The sequence below is a fragment of the Salvelinus namaycush genome, chromosome 26 (genome assembly GCF_016432855.1).
Source record: "Salvelinus namaycush isolate Seneca chromosome 26, SaNama_1.0, whole genome shotgun sequence".
In the NCBI taxonomy this organism is placed as follows: domain Eukaryota; kingdom Metazoa; phylum Chordata; class Actinopteri; order Salmoniformes; family Salmonidae; genus Salvelinus; species Salvelinus namaycush.
Window position 1 is genome coordinate 10085909 of NC_052332.1, and position 16791 is coordinate 10102699.

The 16791-nt window shown below is 43.4% G+C and overlaps 1 protein-coding gene across 1 annotated transcript in view; it reads left to right on the plus strand.

The window, feature by feature from the left end:
* The window catches only part of LOC120021575 (multiple C2 and transmembrane domain-containing protein 1-like), a 15339-nt gene extending 10312 nt beyond the window's left edge, over positions 1-5027 (plus strand). The window contains exons 9-20 of the mRNA XM_038965370.1: positions 167-260; positions 365-467; positions 839-941; positions 1058-1159; positions 1264-1338; positions 1413-1532; positions 1621-1731; positions 3262-3315; positions 3457-3566; positions 3775-3884; positions 4069-4166; positions 4556-5027. Coding sequence (XP_038821298.1) covers positions 167-260; positions 365-467; positions 839-941; positions 1058-1159; positions 1264-1338; positions 1413-1532; positions 1621-1731; positions 3262-3315; positions 3457-3566; positions 3775-3884; positions 4069-4166; positions 4556-4627 — 1152 coding nt within the window. The 3' untranslated portion in view covers positions 4628-5027. The remainder of the gene's footprint in view (positions 1-166; positions 261-364; positions 468-838; positions 942-1057; positions 1160-1263; positions 1339-1412; positions 1533-1620; positions 1732-3261; positions 3316-3456; positions 3567-3774; positions 3885-4068; positions 4167-4555) is intronic.
* Positions 5028-16791: the final 11764 nt, after the last annotated feature.

Consider the following 16791-nt stretch of genomic DNA (forward strand, 5'->3'; position numbering starts at 1 on the left):
TAACCTAAAGTCTCTTTCTCTGACCCCCGGATCCATGTAGTACCTCTTTTTGACCAGAGGGTAGAGCAGTAGGACAGATCTCACACACAATGCTCATACACTCACACCACTCTCTCTCCAAAATGCTGGTTAGAATTAATATTCTGTCTCTCGCTTTCTCTCCCAGGGCATGTTCCGGCCCCTGTCTAACTTGAAAGATGTGGGGATAGTTCAGGTCAAGGTGATGAGAGCTGAGGGCCTCATGGCTGCCGATGTCACAGGTAAGGTGTGTGTGTGTGTGTGTGTGTGGAAGTGCGCGTGTGGAAGTGCATGTGTGGATGTGTGTGCATGTGTTTACAGTATAACTGCCTGTGTCTCTGTGTAGGTAAGAGTGATCCTTTCTGTGTTTTGGAGCTGAATAACGACCGGTTACAAACACACACCATCTACAAGAACCTCAACCCGGAATGGAACAAAGTCTTCACCTTGTAAGTGTCGACTTTTTTCTATCCCTCTATCTCTCCCTTTTTCCATCCATCTATTTACACTATATCCATCTATCTCTTCCTCTTTCTTTCCATCTTTAAATACCTGCCTCTCCTCTCTTTCATCAATATACCCATCCCTCTTTTTATCCCTTTCTCTACTCCTTTCATCTTTGCCCCTCAGTCTCCAACCCAATACAGACATTTGTCAGTAACTCCTCTCTGTTTCCCTCCCCCCTCCCTGCCTTCCTATCCCTCTCCTTCCCCCTCCTCTGCTCCCTCCTTCCCTCCCCCCTCCTTCCCCCGTCCTCCTCTCGCTCTAATCCCCTCCTATTACTCCCTCTCTCTCTCTCTCCTCCCCTCCTCCCTCTCAGTAATGTGAAGGACATCCACTCTGTGTTGGAGGTGACAGTGTTTGATGAAGACCGAGACAGGAGCGCTGACTTCTTGGGGAAAGTGGCCATCCCACTGTTACATGTGAGTATGTGTGCCAGGCAACTCCAGCGCACATCTTTCTTAGGAATGCAAAGAAACACACACAGCCTGCTCTTACCCTCTTTCACACTCCTTCCCTCCCTTCCTCTCTCGCACAGATCCAGAATGGAGAACAGAAGGGTTATGTATTGAAGAATAAGGAGATGACTGGACCAACTAAAGGACTCATCTACCTAGAGTCTGACGTCATCTATAGCACTGTGAGTTTACTCTACTCACCTTCTCTTTTCTAAACCATCCTTTGCTTCCTCTCACCTGACATGTTCCTTCCACTCCTTTGGGTTGTGATTCCTGTTGTCCTCAGGTGAAGGCAGGCTTGAGGACGATAGTTCCACCAGAGCAGAAGTACATTGAGGAAGAACCCAAAGTGTCTAAACATGTAAGTGTGCGAGTGTGTGTTTCACGGCCGGTGATGATGATGATGATGATGAAGACCCTGTGTTTTTTGTCTAGTTGCTCCAGCAGAACTTTAACCGAGTGAAGAGGTGCATCATGTTCGTGATAAACATTGGAACCTTCATTAACAGCTGCTTTGAGTGGGAGTCACCTCAGAGGAGCATCAGTGCCTTCCTGGTGGGAAACACACACACACACTTTGATATTAAGGTCTACGGGCCTCGTCCAACTAAAGTAATAAACTGTCTCTCTCTCCCCCTTTCAGTTCTTTGTGGTAGTAGTGTGGAACTTTGAGCTCTATATGGTGCCTGGGGCTCTGCTGCTGCTGTTGACGTGGAACTACTTCATCACTGCAGGCAGGGAGTCAGGAGACACGGTGAGTGCTGTGGTTCTGTGTAGTGTGTTTCTATAATGTTAACGTTTCTCTCAACAGTGCCTTCAGAAAGTACTCAGACCCCTTGACTTTTTCCACATTTTGTTACATTACAGTCTTTTTCTTAAATGGTAAAAAAAGAAAAATCCTCGTCAATCTACGCACAATATCCCATAATGACAAAGCGAAAACAGGTTTTTAGAAATGTTTGCAAATGTATTAAAAATATAAAACAGAGATACCATATTTACATACGTTTTCAGACCCTTTGCTGTGAGACTCGAAATTGAGCTCAGGTGCATCCTGTTTCCATTGATCATCCTTGAGATGTTTCTACAACTTGATTGGTGTCCACCTGTGGTAAATTCAATTGTTTGGACATGATTTGGAAAGGCACACACCTGTCTATATAAGGTCCCACAGCTGACAGTGCATGTCAGAGCAAAAACCAAGCCATGAGGTCGAAGGAATTTCTGCAGCATTGAAGGTCCCCAAGAACACAGTTGCCTCATTCTTAAATGGAAGAAGTTTAGAACCAGGGAGGTGACCAAGAACCCGATGGTCACTCTAACAGAGCTCCGGAGTTCCTCTGTGGAGATGGGAGAACCTTCCAGAAGGACAACCATCTCTGCCGCAATCCACCAATTAGGCCTTAATGGTAGAGTGGCCAGACGGAAGCCACTCCTCCGTAAAAGGCAAATGACATCCCGCTTGGAGTTTGCCAAAAGGCACCTAAAGACTCTCAGACCATGAGAAACAAAATTCTCTGATGAAACCAAGATTGAACTCCTTTGCCTGAATTCCAAGCGTCACGTCTGGAGGAAACCTGGCACCATCCCTACTGTGAAGCATGGTGGTGGCAGGGACTGGGAGACTAGTCAGGATCAAGGAAAAGATGAACGGAGCAAAGTACAGAGAGATCCTTGATGAAAACCTGCTCCAGAGCGCTCAGGACCTCAGACTGTGGCGAAGGTTTACCTTCCAACAGGACAACGAACCTAAGCATACAGCCAAGACAACGTATGTGTGGCTTTGGGACAAGTCTCTAAATGTCCTTGAGTGACCCAGCCAGAGCCTGGACATAAACCCGATCTAACATCTCTGGAGAGACTTGAAAAAAGGCTGTGCAACAATGCTCCCAATCCAACCTGACAGACCTTGAGAGGATCTGCAGAGAAGAATGGGAGAAACTCTCCAAATACAGGTGTGCCAAGCTTGTAGCGTCATACCCAAGAAGACTCGATGATGTAATCGCTGACAAAGGTGCTTCAACAAAGTACTTAGTAAAGGCTCTGAATACTGTGATATTTTATTTATATTTTATAAATTAGCAAAAACTTCTAAAAATCTGTTTTTGCTTTGTCATAATGGGGTATTGTGTGTAGATTGATGAGGAAAAATATATATTTAATACATTTTAGAATAAGGCTGTAACGTAAGAAAATGTGGAAAAAGGGGGTCTGAATACTTTCCGAAGGCACTGTATGTATAATGTCTCTCTCCTCCTTGTCCTGGCAATGTGGCCTACAACAGGCAGGAGAAGCCACGTTTGAGTGGGAGGAGGAGGAAGAGGAGAAAGATGACAAGGTAACACTTGACCTTCTCTTTAACCTTGTGTGCAACTGATGGAAAAACATTATTGTAAAAAATAACTGCATGATTTTGTATTTTGTTGTTAGAAGCAACCTTTTCTGTCCCTGTAACATTTGCGTGTGTGTATCCTGGTAGGATTCAGAGCGTAAGGGCTTCATGGATAAGCTGTATGCCCTCCAGGATGTGTGTGTCAGTGTACAGAGTGCCTTGGATGACGTGGCCTCCTATGGAGAGAGGATAAAGAAGTAAGTGAGTGTGTGTGTGTGTGTGTGTGTGTGTGTGTGTGTGTGTGTGTGTGTGTGTGTGTGTGTGTGTGTGTGTGTGTGTGTGTGTGTGTGTGTGTGTGTGTGTGTGTGTGTGTGTCTGTGTGTGTCTGTGTGTGTGTGTGTATCGCCTTTCGACAGCTACTGTTTGTGTGTGTGTTAACTAACATCTCTGTCTCTCTCTCCACAGTACATTTAACTGGACAGTGCCTTTCCTGAGTTGGCTGGCCATATCTGTTCTGTGTGTGGCTACAGTCCTCCTCTACCTCATCCCTCTGCGATACCTCGTGCTCGCCTGGGGTGAGTGTGTGTGTGTGTGTGTCCCTTGCTCTTTGTGTGTCTCCTGTCTACAGACCCCAAACTGAACATGCAGGCTAGCCTCAAGAAGGGGTGTAGCTAGTCAGCTCCTGGGGTTCTGACCATTACATCCCTATCATCGTCTCTAACCTGTTCTGACCGGTTTCTTCCCCGCCACTCTTCTCAGGTGTGAATAAGTTTACTAAGAAGCTCAGGAATCCGTACCTGATCGAAAACAATGAGGTGCTAGACTTCCTCTCTAGAGTCCCCTCAGACGTACAAGTGGTAGGTGCTGCGTGTGTGTGTGTGTGTGGACATGTTTAACTATACTTGTGGGGACCTAAAGTCCCCAAAAGAATAGTAAATGAACAACAATTTGACCAACTGGGGACATTTTGTTTGTTCCCACAAGGTCAAATGCTATTTCTAGGGGGTTTAGGGTTAAGGTTAGAATTAGTGTTAGGGCTAGAATTTGAATTAGGGTTAGGTTTAGGAACTAGGGTTAGTTTTAAGGTTAGGGTTAGGAGCTAGGGTTAAGGTTATGTTTTAGGGTTAGGGGTTAGGGAAAATAGGATTTTGAATGGGACTGAATTGTGTATCCCCACAAGGTTAGCTGTACAAGACTGTGCGTGTGCGTGCGCGTATGCGCTTAACTCCGACTGTGTATCTGACAGATGCAGTATCGGGAGCTGAAGTTCGATCCAGGACAGAGCCCCAGCAAACGAAAGAAGACCAACCTTGGCTAGACACACACACACAATGGACTCTGTCTCGGAGGGATATTCAACTCTCCCATACTTTGTAAATAGGGTACGCAACTGTAAACATTGTAAAACAAATAGTATAGAATTTTTTTATATTATGAATATTTCATCATTATGATTAAGACTAGTGCTAGTTTTATTTTGTATGTTTTAGTTATTGTGGAAGTCACAGCCCAAAGAGAACACAGTGTATGTTTTTTTACTCCTTTTCTTTGTTTGGTCACAATATCATTTTATAAAACGGGTTCAAACATTTCAGAATTTTTTTAATTGAAAGATTCCCTTCTGGAGACGTGTGTGCTTTCCCCCGACTAGATACCTGGATACCTGCATACCTGTACAAGATCAGCACAGGGACACACACTAGCCTCCAGGACTAAGTTGCCAGTTATAAAAACTTTGTTTTTAATAAAGATTTATAAAGAGATATATACAAATATATGTACTGTATGTGTATAACAAAGACTATGTATTTATATCAAAGAGCATATACGACGTATGTACTGTGTATGTTTGTCAAATCAAAAAAATATTGATCACATACACATATTTAGCAGATGTTTTTGCGAGTGTATCGAAATGCTTGTATAACACAAAAAAATACTGCAAAGTTGCTTAGGAGTTATAAGCAGAGCTGCCATGTCTATTGGCGCCATCTTTACCCTAGTCTGAATTTCTGCAGGTTTCTTTTAACGTACAGAGAACAGTGAGTCTTCTTGCAAAACTCTTCTGTTTCTTTGGTCCAGACACATTTTTTATATGAGCATCTGCCATTGAATACCTCGAAGAACATGGCTGACGTTTGGCGTTTTGTGTAACCTATTTTTTAAACGTATTGTGTACATAATGTTACTGCTACCGTCTCTTATGACTGAAAAGAACTTCTGGACATCAGAAAAGCGATTGCTCACCGCAGACTGGAAGAAACTTTTTCCTTTAACGAGTCCGACGAGAAGGATATCCTGCTTTCACTGGAACAGGCCCAGAACCACGTCTTTTGCTGAAAAAAAGACACCCGAAAAGGGGCCGCAGATCGGGCATTCTTCTGAAAATCCGGAGGTGAGCGAGTAAACTCCCACTGCCTTCCATTCTTCTCGCTAACGTGCAATCATTGGACAATGAAATTGACGACCTACGATAAAGATTATCATACCAACGGGACATTAAAAACTGTAACATCTTATGTTTCACAGAAACGTGGCTGAACGAAGATACGGACAATATAGAGCTAGCAGGATTTTCCATGCACCGGCAGAACAGAGACGCTACCTCTGGTAAAACGAGGGGTGGGGTTGTGTGTCTTTTTGTCAATAACAGCTGGTGCGCGATGTCTAAAATTAAAAAAGTCTTGAGGTAATGCTTGCCTGAGGTAGAGTACCTTATAATAAGCTGTAGACCGCACTATCTACCAAGAGAGTTCTCATCTGTATTATCCGTAGCCGTCTATTTACCACCACAAAATGAACCTGGCACTAAGACCGCTCTCAACCAACTCTACAAGGCCATAAGCAATGAAGAAAATGCTCACCCAGAAGTGCCGCTCCTAGTGGCACGGGGACTTTAATGCAGGCAAACTTAAATCAGTTTTACCAAATTTCTATCAGCATGTCACATGTGCAACAAGGGGGGAAAAAATCCTAAACCATCTTTACTCCACACACAGAGATGCATACAAAGCTCTCCCCCGCCCTCCATTTGGCAAATCTGACCATAATTCTATCCTCCTGATTCCTGCTTACAATCAAAAACTAAAGCAGGAAGTACCAGTGACTCGCTCAATACGGAAGTGGTCAGATGACGCGGATGCTACACTACAGGACTGTTTTGCTAGCACAGACTGGAATATGTTCCAGGATTCATCCAATGGAATTGAGGAATACACCACCTCAGTCATCGGCTTCATCAATAAGTGCATCGATGACTACGTACATATCCCAACCAGTAGCCATGGCAACATCCGCATACGTACAGGCAACATCCGCATCGAGCTAAAGGCTAGAGCTGCCGCTTTCAAGGAGCGGGAGACTAATCCGGGCGCTTATAAGAAATCCTGCTATGCCCTCAGACGAACCATCAAACAAGCAAAGCGTCAATACAGGATTAAGATTGAATCCTACTACACCGGCTCAGACGCTCGTCAGATGTGGCAGGGCTTGAAAACTATTACGGACCACAAAGGGAAACCCAGATGCTAGCTGCCTGGTGACACAAGCCTACCAGATGAGCTAAATGCCTTTTATGCTTGCCTCGAGGCAAGCAACACTGAAGCATGCACGAGTGCACCAGCTGTTCGGTAGCCGATGTGAACAAAACCTTTAAACAGGTCAACATTCACAAATCCGTTGGGCCAGACGGATTACCAGGACGTGTACTCAAAGCATGCGTGGACCAACTGTCAAGTGTCTTCACTGACATTTTCAACCTCTCCCTGACCGAGCCTGTAATACCTACATGTTTCAAGCAGACCACCATAGTCCCTGTGCCCAAAGAAGCGAAGGTAACCTGCCTAAATGATTACCGCCCCGTGGCATGTCGGTAGCCATGAAGTGCTTTGAAAGGCTGGTCATAGCTCACATCAACAGCATCCTCCTGGACACCATAGATCCATAGTGCCCACGAAGCTCATCAATAAGCTAAGGACTCTGGGACTAAACACGTCCCTCTGCAACTGGATCCTGGACTTCCTGGCAGGCCGCCCCCAGGTGGTAAGAGTAGGCAACAACACGTCTGCCACACTGATCTTTAACACTGGGGCCTCTCAGGGGTGTGTACTTAGTCCCCCCCTGTATTACCTGTTCTCCCACGACTGCGTGACCAAATACGACTCCAACACTATCATTAAGTTTGCTGACGACACAACAGTGGTTGGGCTGATCACCGACAATGATGAGACGGCCTATAGGGAGAAGGTCAGAGAACTGGCAGTGTGGTGCCAGGACAACAACGTCTCCCTCAATGTGAGCAAGACAAAGGAGCTGATCGTGGACTACAGGAAAAGGTGGGCCGAACAGGCCCCTATTAACATCTACGGGGCTGTAGTCGAGCGGGTCGAGAGTTTCAAGTTCCTTGGAGTCCACATCACCAACAAACTATCATGGTCCAACCATACCAAGACAGTCGTGAAGAGGGCAGGACAAAACCTTTTCCCCCTCAGAAGACTGAAAAGATTTGGCATGGGTCCCCAGATCCTCAAAAGGTTCTACGGCTGCACCATCGAGAGCATCCTGCTCGGCATCTGACCATAAGGCGCTACAGAGGATAGTGCGAACCGCCCAATAGATCACTGGGGCCAAGCTTCCTGCCATCCAGGACCTATATATAATAGGCGGTGTCAGAGGAAAGCCCATAAAATTGTCAGAGACTCCAGCCACCCAAGTTATAGACTCGTTTTCTCTGCTACCGCACGGCAAGCGGTACTGGAGCACCAAATCTAGGACTAAAAGGCTCCTCAACAGCTTCTACCCCCAAGCCATAAGACTGCTGAACAATTCATAAAATCGCCACTGGAAAATGTACATTTACCCCCCCCCTTTTGTACACTCGCTGTTTGTTTGTTACCTATGCATAGCCACTTCGCCCCCACCTACATGTACAGATTACCTCAACTAGCTTGTACCCCTGCACACTGACTCGGTACCGGTGCCCCCTGTATATAGTCTCGTTATTCTTATTGTGTTACTTTTATTATGACTTTTTATTTTAGTCTACTTGGTAAATATTTTCTTCTTCTTGAACTGCACTGTTGGTTAAGGGCTTGTAAGTAAGCATTTCACGGTAAAGTCTACACTTGTTGTATTAGGCGCATGTGACAAATACCATTTGATTTGATTTGACTGAACTTGGACTGATAGCAGAATCATCTAGGAAGTCAGTGCATTCTAGCTTAGAATGCTAAAGATGATTTTACAATGTCAGGATCTCGCATGAATCTGAACCTGTGAGAAAGTGCATTTATATATGTGATATGTGGAGTGCATATTCGTTGTGTGTGTTGCATGAGTGTGTGTCGCATCCTGAAGTCAGCAAAAAGACTTGTTGATAGTGTATTTGCATTTATCCCAAGAATAGTGTTTTTCTTTAACATCAGCTCCATCAAAGGATTCTTCCTGGTTCTCATGTGATTCACCTGATCAGGATTTTACCTGTGATGTGTGTGTTTATAAACATTCATTGGCTGATCTGGGGTTGAATGTCAACTGACAGTGTACTCTTATCTGAGAACACGCTCGTCAAAGGTTTATGACCACAGGTTTACCATAGAGTGAGGTCACTGCACGTTGATGGTGTCCACAAAAAGTACCTGATGAAAGGAAGAGGACAGAGACGCACACCTGGAAAAGTATATTCTTTGTTTGAATAAAAAATCATTAGAGGAATAACAGCCGCAGGTTTACAACATGAGCTCTGGGTCGGCTGAAGCCAAAATCATGAGATCATCCTCTGATAATGTTGGTTAATGTAAAATACATTTGTAATGTTTTATTTTCTGTCTCTGTCTGCATAGACCATGTTCATAAATTATTGTTGTACCGCTGTGACTGTTAATGCTTGATGCTGAAGGAATTCTGTATGGTCTGCCTGATACAGTATATAAAGACCATGTAACTGGAGCAAAAATAATTTGTATAGAGAGTCTTACTGTGGGTGTGCTCAGAGGCGGAAGGATCGTGGGAAGATTTCCCGCTATGGGGTGGCGCTACGTGCGCAGAGCCATAATCTAAATATATGGCTCTGGGTGTGCTGTTCTCTCTGCTTCATAAACCACGTTTACATCTACAGTTTTTATGCGAGTAAAGTCATATCGTATAAAAAATAAACTGCTGTGACAGCTGTGATCGAAACAGGTTGTTTCGGTACAATTTTATAAATGCAGAGAGATCATGTGTTCTTTCGACATGGTGGGATCTTTTTGTGTCGGTAAAGTTAATTATTGAAGAAATGGCGATGGAAACGCTTTTATGCGCAAATATTGCAAGATGGCGACCGACAGAGATGGTCACCTCGCTTCGAGTCCTTAGGAATCTGTGCAGTATTTCGTTTTTTTATGTATTATTTCTTACATTGTTTTTTAAGTGTTAAATTTTAAGTGTTATTACATACAGCAGGGAATAACTATTGGATATAAGAGGGAAGTCAACTTACCAACATAACGACCAGGAATACAACTTTCCCGAAGCGGATCCTTTGTTCTGACCACCACTCAGGACATTGGATCTAATCCCAGAGGCCGACCCAAAAAATGTCACCGCAGAAGAGGTAGACGGAGCGGCCTCCTGGTCAGACTTCAAAGACGTGCACACCACCCACCGCTTACGAGTATATTAATATTACTCGCCAATGTCCAGTCTCTAGACAACAAGGCGGACGAAATTAGGGTTGCCTTCCAGAGAGACATCAGAGATTGTAACATTCTCTGTTTCACGGAAACATGGCTCTCTCGGGATATGTTGTCGGAGTCGGTACAGCCACCGGGTTTCTTCATGCGTCACGCCTGTTCACCTGACCTAGAATTCCTTACAATCAAATGCAGACCATATTATCTCCCAAAATAATTCTCGTCAGTTATTGTCACAGCTGTGTATATACCCCCTCAAGCAGATACCATGACGGCCATCAAGGAACTTCACTGGACTCTATGTAAAATGTAAACCATATATCCTGAGGCTGCATTTATTGTAGTTGGGGATTTTAACAAAACAAATTTGAGAACAAGGCTACCTAAATTCTATCAGCATATTGATTGCAGCACTCGTGCGGGCAATACACTGGACCACTGCTACTCTAACTTCCACTATGCATACAAGGCCCTTTCCTGCTCTCCCTTCAGCAAATCTGACCATGACTCCATTTTGCTCCTACCGTCATATCGCCAGAAACTCAAACAAGATGTACCCATGACTAGAACCATTCAACGCTGGTCTGACCAATCAGAATCCGCGCTTCAAGATTGTTTTGATCACGCGGACTCGGAAATGTTCCGGCACCCTCAGAGAATAACATTGATGTATACGCTGACTCTGTGAGTGAGTTTATAAGGAAGTGCATTGGAGATAATGTACCCACTGTGACTATTAAAACCTACCCTAACCAGAAACCGCGGATAGATGGCGGCATTCGCGCAAAACTGAAAGCGCGAACCACCGCATTTAACCATGGAAAGATGACTGGGAATATGGCCGAATATAAACAGTGTAGTTATTCCCTCCGCAAGGCAATCAAACAAACGAAATGTCGGTATAGGGACAAAGTGGAGTTGCAATTCAACATCACAGACATCGACGTCTTGCTTCCAGACAAACTAAACACCTTATTTGCTCGCTTTGAGGATAATACATGTCACTGACGCGGCCCGCTACCAAGAACTGCGGGCCCCCCTCACCTTTTCTGTGGCTGACGTGAGTAACACATTTAAACGGGTTAACCCTCGCAAGGCATCCCTAGCCGCGTTCTCAGATCATGTGCAGACCAGCTGGTGTGTTTACGGATATATTCAATCACTCTCTATCCCAGTCTGCTGTCCCTACATGCTTCAAGATGGCCACCATTGTTCCTGTACCCAAGAAGGCAAAGATAACTGAACTAAATTACTATCGCCCCGTAGCACTCACTTCTGTCATTATGAAGTGCTTTGAGAGAAGGATCATATCACCTCCGCCTTACCTGCCACCCTAGACCCACTTCAGTTTGCATATCGTCCCAACAGGTCCACAGACGATGCAATCGCCATCACACTGCACACTGTCCTATCCCATCTGGACAAGAGGAATACCTATGTAAGAATGCTGTTCATTGACTACAGCTCAGCATTCAACACCATAGTACCCTCCAAGCTCATCATTAAGCTTAAGGCCCTGGGTCTCAACCCCACCCTGTGCAATTGGGTCTTGGACTTTCTGACGGGCCACGCCCAGGTGGTGAATGTAGGAAACAACATCTCCAGGTCGCTGATTCTCAACACTGGGGCCCCACAAGGGTGCGTGCTCAGCCCCCTCCTGTACTCCCTGTTCACCCATGACTGTGTGACCATGCATGCCTCCAACTCAATCATCAAGTTTGCAGAAGACACAACGGTAGTGTGCTTGATTACCAACAATGACGAGAGCCTACAGGGAGGAGGTGAGAGCACTCGGAGTGTGGTGTCAAGAAAACAACCTCTCCCCCAATGTCAACAAAACAAAGGAGATGATCGTGGACTGCAGGAAACAGCAGAGGGAGTTCCCCCCTATCCACATCGACGGAACAGTAGTGGAGGTGGAAAGTTTTAAGTTCCTCGGCATACACATCACAGAGAAACTGAAATGGTCCACCCACACAGACCGTGTGGTGAAGAAGGTGCAACAGCGCCTCTTCAACCTCAGGAGGCTGAAGAAATGTGGGTTGTCACCTAAAACCCTGACAAACTTTCACAGATGCACAATTGAGAGAATCCTGTCGGGCTGTATCACCGCCTGGTACGGCAACTGTACCGCCCTCAAACGCAAGGCTCTTCAGAGGGTGGTGCGGTCTGCACAACGCATCACCGGGGGCAAACTACCTGCCCTCCAAGACATCGACAGCACCCGATGTCACAGGAAGGCCAAAAAGATCATCAAGGACAACAACCACCCGAGCCATTGCCTGTTCACCCCGCTACCATCCAGAAGGCGAGGTCAGTACAGGTGCATCAAAGCTGGGACAGAGAAACTGAAAAACAGCTTCTATCTCAAGGCCATCAGACTGTTAACCTCTCTGGTACAAGTGGGACGGTAGCATCCCACCTCGACAACAGCCAGTGAAATTGCAGGGCGCCAAATTCAAAACAACAGAAATCCCATAATTAAAATTCCTCAAACATACAAGTATTAAACACCATTTTAAAGATAAACTTCTTGTAAATCCAACCACAGTGTCCGATTTCAAAAAGGCTTTACTGCAAAAGCACACCATACGATTATGTTAGGTCAGCGCCTAGTCACAGAAAACCATATAGCCATTTTTCAGCCAAGGAGAGGGCTCACAAAAGTCAGAAATAGCGATTAAATTTATCACTAACCTTTGATGATCTTCATCAGATGGCACTCACAGGACTTCATGTTACACAATAAATGTGTGTTTTGTCCGATAAAGTTCATCTTTATGTCCAAAGACGTCATTTGAAATTTGCGCGTTATGTTCAGAAATGCATTGTCTCAAACAAACATTCGGTGAAAGTGCAGAGAGCCACATCAAATTACAGAAATACTCATCATAAACATTGATCTAAGATACAAGTGTTTAACATACGATTACAGATAAACTTCTGCTTAATGCAACCGCTGTGTCAGATTTCAAAAAGGCTTTTCGGCAAAAGCACACCATGCGATTATGTTAGGTCAGCGCCTAGCCACAGAAAACCATACAGCCATTTTCCAGCCAAGGAGAGGTGTCACAAAAGTCAGAAATAGCGTTAAAATTAATCACTTACCTATGATGATCTTCATCTGATGGCACTCCCAGGTCTCCATGTTAGACAACAAATGTTTGTTTTGTTTGATAAAGTTCATCTTCATCTTTATGTCCAAAATACCTCCTTTTTGTTCATGCGTTTAGTCCAGTAATCCAAATGCACAAGGTGCGGGCACTAAGTCCAGACGGAAAGTCAAAAAAGTTCCATTACAGTTTGTAGAAACATGTCAAACGATATATAGAATCAATCTTTAGGATGTTTTTATCATAAATCTTCAATAATATTCCAACCGGACAATTCCTTTGTCTTTAGATATTAAAGGGAACGGAGCTCGTGCTCACGGCTGCGCACGTGACTAAACTAAAGGCTTTCAGCATGACCACTGGATCAAACAGCTCGTATTCGCTCCCCTTTCATAGTAGAAGCCTAAAACAACGTTCTAAAGACTGTTGACATCTAGTGGAAGCCTTAGGAAGTGCTATCTGACCCCATAGACACAGTATATTGGATAGGCAATCACTTGAAAAACTACAAACCTCAGATTTCCCACTTCCTGGTTGGATTTTTCTCAGGTTTTCGCCTGCCATATGAGTTCTGTTATACTCACAGACATTATTCAAACAGTTTTCAAAACTTCAGAGTGTTTTCCATCCAAATCTACTAATAATATGCATATCCTAGCCTCTGGGCCTGAGTAGCAGGCAGTTTACTCTGGGCACGCTTTTCATCCGGACGTGAAAATACTGCCCCCTACACCAGTGAGGTTAAACAGCAATCACTAACTCAGAGATGCTGCTGCCTACATACAAACTCAAATCATTGGCTACTTTAATAAATGGATCACTAGTCACTTTAAATAATGCCACTTTAATAATGTTTACATATATTACATTACTCATCTCCTATGTACACTACCGTTCAAAAGTTTTGGGTCACTTAGAAATGTCCATGTTTTTTAAAGAAAAGCATGTTTTTTGTCCATTAAAATAACATCAAATTAATCAGAAATACAGTGTAGACATTGTTAATGTTGTAAATGACTATTGTAGCCGGAAACGGCAGATTTTTTATTAAATATCTACATAGGCGTACAGAGGCCCACTATAAGCAACCATCAGTACTGTTTTCCAATGGCACGTTGTGTTAGCTAATCCAAGTTCATCATTTTAAAAGGCTAATTGATCAATAGAAAACCCTTTTGCAATTATGTTAGCACAGCTGAAAACTGTTGTTCTGATGAAAGAAGCAATAAAACTGGCCTTCTTTAGACTAGTTGTGTATCTGGAGCATCAGCATTTGTGGGTTCGATTACGGGCTCAAAATGGCCAAAAACAAAGAACTTTCTTCTGAAACGCGTCAGTCTTTTCTTGTTCTGAGAAATGAAGACTATTCCATTCGAGAAATTGCCAAGAAACTGAATATCTCGTACAACGCTGTGTCTTTTTTTTAATATTCGCATGAAAATATGTCTCCAATTGAATGGAAACCTAACTATACACACAACAAAATGTGTTCTATTTAGTACCAGATAGGGGTTCTTTGGCGTGTAACCATAGTGGAAACCTTTTTGGTGCTATATAGAACCCTTTTTTGAAGGTTCAATAAAGAACCATGCTCATAAGGTTCTAAATGGAACCTGCATGGTGCTATAAAGAAACCTTTCCTAAGGTTCTATTGTATACATTAAATGTATACATTAATGTATACATTAAAAAAGGTTCTATATAGTACCAAAAATGGTTCCGCTATGGTTACAACCTTTTTTTATGGTTCTTTATAGAACCTTTATGGAGAATGGTTCTATAAAGAACATTTTTCAATCTGAAAGGTTTTTTGTAGATCCTTTTGAAGAAGCACCGTTTTTTTTTTAAATTCTTGTCAGCCATATTATATTGTTAAAATTCCACAGGTGTTATTTTGATGATTGGCAAATTGAATCAAGTGAATTACCACTGGAACAGCTGGGGGTCCCTGAGGAGAGCATTGGGAACCACTGACTGATTTAGTCAACCGTTCTAAATTGACACAAGGCACTGCCAGTGGCCATAGACATATACTAGGTAATGGTATAACATAACACAGTCTGGATTTTTAAAATAGAAAGACTCCCTTCTGGAGACTTGTGTGCTTTCCTCCGACTAGATGCCTGGATACCTGTACACGATCAGCACAGGGACACACTAGCCTCCAGGACTAAGTTGCCAGTTATAATAACAACGTTTTTAATAAAGATTTCTACAGAGATATATACAAATGTATGTACTGTATGTGTATAACGAAAAGTATGTATTTATATCAAAGAGCATGTACGTATGTACTGTGTATGCTTGTCAAATTAAATCCCCAAAATATTGGCCGCATACACATATTTAGGAGATGTTATTGCGGGTGTATCGAAATGCTTGTATAACACAAAAAATAAATAAAATAAATACTGCAAAGTTGCTTAGGTGCTAGAAGCAGAGCTGCCATGTCTACCGGCGCAATCTTGGCCCTAGTCTGCATTTCTGCAGGTTTGTTTTAACGTACAGAGAGCAGTGAGTCTTCTTGTAGAACTTCTGTTTCTTTGGTCCAGACACATTTTTTATCCTTCATACAAGGAGGTGACAGAAAATGTTGTTGTGTTGTTTGATGCAAGAAACCAATTTACAAAATAAATTGTATTATTATTCCCATATCATTATTACAGAGAATCAGACAAATTATGCTACCCTCTGCCTATTGGCTACTTAGGTTATTCAAGCCTGTCTTTAAGACAAAAAAAAGCTCTTTACCCAACTCGCTTTTTAAAGATGTCTAGAAATGTACACGTTTTGTGATCTTGTAGGAAATAATCACTCCCCCATTGCTGACAACAAATGATATATAACTGGGCTAATAACTCACTAACTAGCAAAGGATATGAACAAATGAGCACACGTGGCTACATGCAGCTCTCAAAACAAGCGGATCTACTCAGGACCGCAATTGTAAACACAGTCCAGTTCAAAGTGAATGGCACAGATCTTTTCTTTTGGTGATAATAAATAGTTATGATATTAATACACTTTGTAAAGTATGACTCCCTAAAGCCTGCACACCCTGTGGGTCTCTAGGACCAGGGATGGAGAACACTGCCTTCCAGTGTCAGATGTATGTATCAACTGTAGGAGAAGCCACTGATATGGAACTAGTAGTGTATACATCATGCCAGCCCTGAACACATGAATCAGGAGTTACTCTGCCACCCAGTGGTTGAGATCAGTAAGATTATCCTCCCATAGGAAACCATTGTAGCTAAGTTTATTAAAGTATCGGTAGACTGGTTTACACCTGGTCAAAAACATCTGAATGTAGCCAAAATATGATCATAATACTGTTTTCTTACCAGGTATAGATGAGGTCACGTACATCAACAGAAAACATGATTTACTATATTGTACTGTAGATGAGGCAGGCATTTTCACAGAGAAGCTAATGTGACCATTGATAATATAATCCTTCACAGGAAAAACAGAAATGAAGGCCTAAAATTCTATTATGAATTGTACAGAAAACCATGCAGCCGCTACAATAGGCTACATTGTGTGGGCGTGCGTGCGTGCGTGCGTGCGTGCGTGCGTGCGTGCGTGTGTGTGTGTGTGTGTGTGAGGGGGAACTACACAGTCATGTCTAGGAACTGATTCTAGAACACTGCAGAGTAGGAATTGGAGACCTTTAAGCTGAGGGTAAGTAAACTTAG